The following is a 9,321-nucleotide window of genomic DNA, read 5'->3' as shown; positions in this document are numbered from 1 at the left end:
AAATTATTGCAGGTATTGGTTTTTCCGACGTGATGGAAGAATATTTGTTGAGAGCTCTGACTCCACACAGTGGGGCTATTACCAAACCAAGGAAGAGGTATAATGCCGTGGCTTTGTATTCTGACACATTTAATATTTTATATTTACTTAGTATTTGTAGCATTCTTATCGCCCTTTGTTCTGGCAGCTTGATGCTTTGATTGGCTCATTGAATCCAAAAGGGGAGAGAGAGAGGGCTCTTAAAAAGCAGATGCAGAAATTTTACAACAAAATATGGTTAGTTATTACTTTCTTTCTCATTTACTATTGCACGGTTGGGTTAATTTCTGATGCCAGTTTTTGGTATAAATGAGGATTGATTTTTTGTTTGTTATTTGAATGTACAATACATTTATATGTTTTAGTTATGTGTGGAAAGTGAATATATTGATCAATTACATTTGACAATTGTTATTTGTGGAATTATCCATTACATCTTGGGGAGCAGGCCAAGTAAGTTTTTCACAGGAAGTAATTTTACCCCGGATTACGAGCTGGCTTTTACAAATCAATGTTATAGAATGCCTGTTGCTTGATTTTGAGGAAGTCTGAGCTTGGGATCATTGAATGGTTGTAGTGCGGTTTTTAAAGTTAAAAGTGCCGACCATGAAAGATATGCAAACATTGCATCTTGGTGGTACTTCATTCTAAGATTACTCGAGATTCTCAGCCATCAATACATAACATTAATTATGCTTCTCTTTGAATTTTTCATTTTGATATAATCCAAAGACAACTTCTACATCCACTTGATGCCTTTTTTTTTAATGTGCTTGTGGTACTAATCCTGCTCGTTCTTTGCAGCTTGGAAATTCAGAAGAGATCAAAGGAGGCAACGCAGCAAATTGAAATGGAAGAGGCTCTGGTTCGGAGATCAACTCGGGTTCGTGCCCCACCTAGGGAAAACCCTGCACTTGCATTCCTCAAGTATGTGAACAAGTGGAAAGAATTGTAATTGTTATTTGTTAGAGGTACAGATGCAACTAACCACCCGATGATGTGGGAAATAGGAGGTGTAGAACCATTGCTATCCTGTTGAAAGATAACAATGTTTATTGGGATATAGTAGATAGTTCTATCCCAGTCAAAAGCTTACAAATTCTTTTGTTGGGACGGCGGTTTGTGAAGCTTGGGCGGCACAGGCCATCATTGGATGGAAATTTTGGTAATAAACCACATGAGATTGCCCAGTATGTATCCGCTACTGACTGATTTTTGTGAATGGCATTCTATTCCTTAGTCAATTTTTGAATTATGCTATTTGGACATGCGTGCCAGCAGCCTTGTCTTATGTACTGCATATTGTCTGAATGCATCATATTCATAATTCTTTTGCTACTAGATGATTCAGGTTGGCCGTTGAGAGAATTTTGAATTTACTGCATTTCCAATTTACATGATTTTGTGCTCTTTCAACAGTTTTTCATGGATAAGATCAAAGTTCTTTACATCCATATGCTGCATTAATAAGACGTGAACAATATGATGATGATGTTGCATATTTGCGGGGAGTGGCTTTACAATGCTTGGTTCAAGTCAATGGGGTGAATCTGGGTTGCGTTTCTTTCATGAGCTTTGGCTCATTTGCAAATCAAGAACAGTAGAACACTTATGGAACGGGTTCAGACAGAGTACAACTTTATAAAAGATCCTGTTTGCACAGATGTCCCTTTCCTCACATGAAATCATTATTTTGCTACATATTTTAATGACTGGAAAGAACACATAAAAGGTAGCAGGATGTGAAGGGGGCATCAGCTTCACATAATTTGTAATGACCAGGATTTACATGATCTCAATCACAGCACGCCCTACAATACCTCCATTGTCAAGGTCTTTATATGCCTGCCCTGCCTCCTCAAATTTGCACTTTCTTGAAACAGCTGCTTCAAGATTAAAAATGCCTCTCTCTGCCAACTTAATCAATTTGGGAAGGTCTTGCCTTGCCCTGGCTCCATAAGAGCCGATTACTTTTATCTGCATCACGAATTGCAAAAGAACTAAGAGGATACGAGCTGGCTCATGTCGATAATATTAACAATTCCTGATATCTACAGGGACACCATTAGTTTTACTCTGTGAATATAACATTTTCATAATGACTCTACCCTCCCCTCAGGTGCAGCAGTTAGATAATACATGAAGTTAGGAGCAGAAGTAAGGTGCCAAATTTACAGTTTTTGAATTAATGAATGTGCTCTAACCAATGGTAGGGTTGTGCATCAGATTGCATTGGGGTATTATAGAGTCCACAATCACCAATGCCCTACAGTTTTACTAAGTTTTTATTCAGCACAAGTAGAGAGTTTGTATTAAGGAGTTTAGATTAAGTATGCAAAGAAGTTCTTTCACCAAGAAATATCTGACAAGCCCTTCCATTGTTCTTCCACATTAATTAGTTTCATTTCAGCAGAATAGCAACCATTCAGTAACATTTGAGCCCCATTTCTACAAGTCACTAGGAGCACCTAATTAAAGCTTGGCATAGATGACGGAGAAGAAGAAGCTGAACAGATTGGCCTGGAGGGAAACAGAAACATACCTGTCTCCGAACCAAATGATTTATATCAACCTCCCCTTTAGCACCAGAGAGCGTAAGCCCAATCATTACAGCCTTCCCTCCATCCCGCACACTTTGTACACATTGTGAAAATGTTTGTGCTTTTCCTAAGGCTTCCACAGCAACATCCACACCTCTTCCTCCTGTAATTTCCTGTTAGAAAATTGCAAACAACAAAATTGAGAAGGATACAGCTTTATGACCAACAAAAATTTAATTAGGCCAATACATGGAAATCCATTTGCAACCATGAAAGCCACCAGTAAAATATCAATCAGAATTCACAATCACCTTGATACTTGAGCACTATCGAGGATCAGTTTCAGATCAAATCAAAAAATGACAAGCAAAAGTCTCTTTCAAGAAGGGTAAATTACCAAATAAAATAAATGAATGACAAGCAAAAATCTTTTTACAAGAAGAACAAATTACCATGTTAACGTTATTATGGAGAACAAAGAAACCACAATCTTGATGCTTCTGTACAGTATGAAAAAAGGATTAAAACCTCAAATGCCCGAATCTTGCTTGAGATTAGCTGTTTCCTTATCAATATTCTCACAAAGGATGAATGTATGATAGATAACATGATCAAATATTATAATGCTTCATTTGGGAAAAAAAGATATCCAGTATCCAGCTAGCACCAAAAAGAAAAAAGAAGCGTAACTCTGATCCAGGTTCAGCTGTAAGAAGAAGAATAATTCTGTTCCAGGTTCAGCATTACAGCTGAGAGTGTACTGCAAAATATAGTTTGACCAGAAAGGAATGGACAAGGAAAATTTATGAGTTTTACTGAAGTACAAACCATAGAAACTTTAATGTGGCTTTGGGAGGTGTTGAGGAATACAACACAAAATTTGTAACATTGCAACTTAAAATGATATTACTTCTAAATTATGATTTACATTGAAAAGTTATATTTATAAAAGATTAACTGGCTATAATTCTATTGTCTCTAAAATGCCCCCTCATACACAAAAAGGGTGCATGGTCAGATTTGAATCCAGGACCTCCTTTTCTGCCACATCACATCGAAAAACCACCTTACAAAAATGCTTAAAGTTACTAGAGATGAGAGAGATTTATATTTGTTGTCTATAACAATTTAACTCCATGAGTTGAGAAGAACACATGTCCATATTTATATCATATGCAGATCTCCCATGCATTGAACAAAAAAACCAATTCTATATGACATTTTTGGATTTATTGAGAATAATTCCCATAGCGCAACAAGAGAAAACTCAGATAGTATACTGGCACTAATATGAATAATATGGGCCATGCAGCAAGTACAATTCAAACCTTCAACATATTAAATAGTTGTAGTTATCATCTTATAAGGTCACGGAAAATGAATGACTCAAATTTGAGCCTGACTTTCTCACAAGTTTTTCATAAAACAAAACATAAGAATGCAATTGAAATCTCCAAGTGCTCTCGAGCATCGGAAAATGTCTCACAGGATGTCAGGTTTGTTTTAGTGGTATGGGTTCTTTCCGAATGGACATGATTGATAATTTCTAAGTTACAGCTAGTCAACATGAAAAACAGTGTTAGCCAAGAACCTACTGCTTTGTGCAAAAATCTGGAGTAAGCCTGTCTAATTTGCTCGCTCAGCACACTTCTCAGTGAACACTGAGTATTCCAAGGTCTATTTTACAGGAATTTGCTACTTCGCTAATATGTCTAGAATTCATCAAAGTCAAGGAATAGAGATGTACTTTGATCTTTGCAACAGTGTCTTCTTTTCGTGCATTTATGGCATGAGTGGCTCCAAATGTCTTAGCTTTCTGAAGTTTCTCATCTTGGACATCCACTGCAATAATCTCAGAAGCCCCAAATGCCCTAGCTATCTGCAGACAACTGTTTAATGTTTTACAATTAAAATTACTAAAATGACAGTGATCAAATTTGCAATAATAGCTAGAACCTACATAAACTTGAATCTTATAATAATGAAATGTAAAAAAAATTACTCAAAAAGGGCACTAGCAGAAACTTTTACAGCTTGATGTTTGAACTCAGACCTTGGATTAGCACATATGACATATATTAAAAAGCAGCCCACTTGTATTGCAATCTTGCAAGTTGACAGACCCACTAAATGATGCAGTTGCTTTCCTCACATGATGTGTTACATGTTGTAACTCCTCGTTCATTTTCAGATGGATTTGAACCATTGTTTTGGTTATCGTTCTAGCCTTCTAGGCTTCGAGTATTCATTCAACTTTAGAAAGTTTAGGTTGCATAAGTTGTGGGTAACCAAAATGCGGAAAACAAATATATCTCATTGAGTGAGAAATACAGAAAATACTGGTGCGATTGAGTAACGAATAATAATAGTGAAAATGAAAGGCAACATGGGCTACTTCAAAAGCTGCAATCAGAACTTCAATAATATAAACAGCAAGCAAGCCTAGAAACTTGTGGATATCCTACGAAGTTTCAAGATTCTTATTTTGTACTGTCCATTATCCAGCAGAAGACAGCTGAATCAGATCGTGGCACGTCTCTCTGATATATGCATCCTTGTCATTCATCAAATTGTAGGTCTATCTATTTCATAAAACAAACTAGATGAAGAAAACAGTTGATGCACATGGCTTTTACAGAACTACTTTCGAAAGTTGGTAACTTTATCTTTCTTACTTCCTTTACAGAACTACTACAAAGTTGCTAACCTTATCGTCCGACTTCCTACAGGTATTTGTTTTCTCTTTCAGAAAGGTTATAGCTCTTTAAGTAGTTCCTAAAAGGGTGACACGAGAAATTTCACGCCATCTGCACTGGAAATGATGAGAATGCAACCAAGAAGTCAAAAGAGAAAGAAAAAAACCTACTTTTCTTAACTCCAACATTAGATATACAGGTCTTCGGGTTAGTAATCAATTGTTACCAGATGTAATTGATTTGATATGTTAATTTCCATGTGAGACTATTCTTCTTTTACCAATTTCAAAAGATCTCAATTACACAAGAAATCCAAGAAGAGTCACTTCATAGAAATTATTCTATAAGCCTCTATCCTTGCAACTTACAGAAGGCAAGTTAGGTAGGAAGTATTTGAACATGACTTCTAGTCCTCCTTGCTATTCAAGGTTCAAATCCAGCCTGCCTTCATCCAAGATTTCTATGGTTGAATGCACAAGAAAGATATACAAAATTGTGAAAGTTTAACAACATAGATGTCTCTGCTTATTACCTCGATCCAACACCACCGATGCCAATAACAGCAATGGCATCACCTGGATGCACCTGAGCAGCATGAGCCATAGCTCCATAGGCAGTAAAAACTGCACATCCTAGAATAGCAGATTCTGTGTAAGGCAATGAGTTCGGTAGAACAGTTAATCCATGTGCTGGTACCACGCAGAATTCCGCGAGACCTCCCATGCTATACATATAAACTGGCTTTCCTGCAGAACCAGCATATTGATTGAATAACACGAAATGTATCTCAGGTTCTGACTTTTGAGACTACAATGATTTAATTACAAAAGAAGGATGATATTTTCATAAAACTAGAAGAAAAATTACAGATAAGCATAAGACTCGAAATTTGATGCAGGCCCCTTATTTAATTACAAAAGAAGGATGAGGTTTTCATAAAACTAGAAGAAAAATTACAGATAAGCATAAGACTCAATATTTGATGCAGGCCCCTTCTTTAATATATAAATAAATTCTTGGGAAGTTTTGCACATGGTAATTGGTCAAAATCTAGCATTGTTTAGGTCAAAACCATACAGAGTGATTCACCTATTTAAGCAGTTAAAGTAAGGAGAAAAGATTAATCTTATTACAATCAAGCAAACAATTATTGTTCTTGACCAAGACCACAATATGATTGATGTTGCTTATAAAATAGACTGACAGTACACATATAATGATATGTAATATGAGTCAACATATTCATTGAAATATTATATCCAGGAAGAATTCACAAGTGCGTAGTTAGATGACATGCAGAGCTGTGCTGATGACTATCTTAGGAGAAGTACTTTGGTAGGAATATACCACTGCCACGCAGAAACAGCCTTGTTTCACCATCATAAAGGGTCCCTTTCGCTCGGTTATAAGCAAAAAAGGACTCGCATAAATCATCTTGCCCCTGTTTTCACCAAGAGATAATGTTGTCAAGGTGACATATAGTCTACCTGGTACTGAACTCAGATGAGCATTTGTGTATAGATCAACACTCGAAAGGCACCTCATGACATACTTGCCTTAGAACAGAAGAAACAGCTCCCACAGGGCATTATGAAAGCCCCAACAACCTGCGATCCAACTGGAAATCTGAAATCAAACAAAAGTGATTTTCCGTCTGCCCAACTTAATAGTACAAAGGTAAATGGAGATCACAGCTTAACAAACCTTTCGATGATTTTGCTGTCAGTAAGTGGCCCATGTTCAACCACTTCACCAGTAACCTCATGCCCGATAACACAAGGGCTGGCAAAGGGAAGCTCGCCTTTGATGACATGGAGATCAGAGTGACAGACTCCACAGGCTGCATTATTCCAACTCAATTATCAAATACACCTTATACCTTGCAATACAAAAATTCTTGGACAAGACAGGCCCAAGGATATACTTTAGAGGCTTCAATTATAACAAGTTTTAGATAAATCCGCATGGGCAAATTCAGTTAACTCAATTTACAAGTACCGAATATAACATAAAAAGCATACCAAAGCAAATGCTTTTTTTTTTTCCAAGTCACACTCAAAGAGGGGAAGCAAAAGAGAAGAGAAGACTGCCCTGAATATTAAGCTAACGGACTCTATCATGATTAAATTCATGAAATCAGAGTTTGCCTACTGGATCATCTTCTTTGCCGGCTGCAGATCTAAATTTCCAGCGTGAACAGAAAAATACAAGCTCTAAACTATCATGCACAAGAACTTAAGTCAACTACTAACTTACCCTTAGTTTTGATGAGAATTTCATTGGCCTTAGGGCGGGGCATCTCGAAATCCTCGAAGGTGAGGGGTTTATTCGGTTCCCAAAACACTGCTCCCCGCATGTACGCTGGCCCATTGCTGACATGGTAGCCCGCCGCTGACATGGCTGTACCTTTACTATCGGATACTGAGCTTGAAAACCATCTCCGGCAATCAGAATAATCCAACGAATCACGCAATAGGGAACTGTGGGAAGAGTACACCGCCGCCGTCCGGCTGCTGCCGATGGCCCTGCGCAGTAGAATTGAGCTCCGGCGAAATGCCATAGAAGAGTACGATACGGTTCGTGCAATTCGGAATCAGCGCTTTCAAACGAGAACTGTTATTGCAGAACTTTGGAAAGATAATAACGACACATAGACAATACAATGTGCTGAAATCGCATTTTGGAGAAGCAGCCGTCAATGCTTATCCTCAATCGAACCTTTGTTTATTATTTTCCGGCATCTTATTGAAGAAAACAATCAAATAAAATTCATATGATTGGAGCAATAATTAATTAATTGTTTTGATGAAATTGTAAGAATTGGTCCTATAACTGTAACACGTCAATTCACAATGAGTAAAGTATACAAATATTTAATAATAAATAATAATAATATCTTATATGTTTCTATCTCCACAATATTCTATGCTCACAAGTCTTTCAAATAATCTTTTCTTTCGTCTTATATGGATAGTTACACCGTTTTTTTTTTAAATTTGGTGTAATTATACGTACATTTTCTGTGGTTTAAAAATTTATATTTAGTATTATTGATGTTTGTTTCCGTCTAATAAATTAATTTATCCGTTAGTCAAAATTTCATTAAATTTATTGATATTAGCAAAAGAATTTAATAAAAATATATATTTTACCCTCGATTGACTTATTACTGGCATATTGTAGGTCAAAAAATTCTTTACTGACCAAACTAACCTTATAAGGGTTAGAATATACCTTCTCACATGCATTAACATGTGAAGATGTATAAAGGCATTTTTGTTATAAAAATATTTATTTGACTTGCAATAAGTCTATCTAAGTAAACAAGAATTTTTATTCAATTTTTTTTACTAATATCAATAAACTTGTTAAGTTTTAATTAACCGATGGATCTATTTATTAAACGAAAATAAATATCTAGAGGTATTAGATGTAATTTTTTAATTCACATGAAATCTACGTATAATTATATCAAATTAAAGAGAAGACGATATATACAATCATCCCTAAATCTTACATGCTAGTATATATGCGATAAATTCGCAAAGTTTGATGAGGTTAAATTCGAATAACGAAAGATTTAAATGTGCTTATATAAGCATAGAAACCAAGAAACTTGATCTGCAAGACAAGAAAGCGAAAAAACCACACTAGAAAAATTCCAATTACAGCCTTTCAATACTTGAGGTCGCAAGATTATAAAGAACTAACAGTGAAAATTGTAAGAAATGAATAAATAACAAAAGTTGTACATGTAACATAAACAATTAGTATTTCTGGATTTTCTTAAACTATATAATTTCATGTAAATCAATAAATTTATAAATGATTGGATGATGATAATAACTCTGTATATATTCGGGTCAGTTTGCTCAAATAGAAAAATACGCGGATCTTGGTCTACTCTGTAATTAAGATAAGAGTTGGGGGCATTTGTGTAAATTTTTAAGACCTTATGGTAGCCACATCAATACGGTAAAATTTTATTTTATTAAAACATTCAAGATCTAAGAATATTTAAATGGAGTGAAATTATCAAACTTATA

General features: G+C 35.7%; 2 protein-coding genes across 2 annotated transcripts in view; one reads left to right on the top strand and one right to left on the bottom strand.

The window, feature by feature from the left end:
* The window catches only part of LOC105178022 (DDT domain-containing protein DDB_G0282237), a gene marked incomplete in the record, with an annotated part of 6,626 nt that extends 5,401 nt beyond the window's left edge, over window positions 1–1,225 (top strand). The window contains 3 exon segments of the mRNA XM_011101359.2: window positions 1–97; window positions 188–276; window positions 844–1,225. Of these exon segments, the coding sequence (XP_011099661.1) occupies window positions 1–97; window positions 188–276; window positions 844–994 (337 nt within the window).
* On the bottom strand, window positions 1,654–7,991 carry LOC105178021 (alcohol dehydrogenase 1B). The gene is made up of 8 exons (XM_011101358.2): window positions 7,532–7,991; window positions 6,980–7,115; window positions 6,832–6,901; window positions 6,623–6,716; window positions 5,808–6,021; window positions 4,327–4,468; window positions 2,582–2,752; window positions 1,654–2,016 (listed from the first exon to the last, which is right to left on the bottom strand). The coding sequence occupies exons 1-8, from the start codon at window positions 7,833–7,835 to the stop codon at window positions 1,825–1,827; spliced, it is 1,323 nt and encodes a 440-aa protein (XP_011099660.1). The 5' UTR covers window positions 7,836–7,991; the 3' UTR covers window positions 1,654–1,824.

This window comes from Sesamum indicum, linkage group LG15 (assembly GCF_000512975.1).
Source record: "Sesamum indicum cultivar Zhongzhi No. 13 linkage group LG15, S_indicum_v1.0, whole genome shotgun sequence".
Lineage (NCBI taxonomy): Eukaryota > Viridiplantae > Streptophyta > Magnoliopsida > Lamiales > Pedaliaceae > Sesamum > Sesamum indicum.
Note: the sequence above shows the minus strand (reverse complement) of the source record. Positions and strands in the feature narration are given on the sequence as shown.

What these genes read in the sequence shown, in the direction of transcription:
- LOC105178021 (XM_011101358.2), bottom strand. Translation starts at nt 7,835, where the DNA reads ATGGCATTTCGCCGGAGCTCAATTCTACTGCGCAGGGCCATCGGCAGC. An exon ending in GCTGTTTCTGCGTGGCAGTG is followed by an intron (nt 6,022 to 6,622) that starts GTATATTCCTAC and finishes CTGGTTCTGCAG; the next exon opens with GAAAGCCAGTTTATATGTAT. An exon ending in ATCGGTGGTGTTGGATCGAG is followed by an intron (nt 4,469 to 5,807) that starts GTAATAAGCAGA and finishes AACATTAAACAG; the next exon opens with TTGTCTGCAGATAGCTAGGG.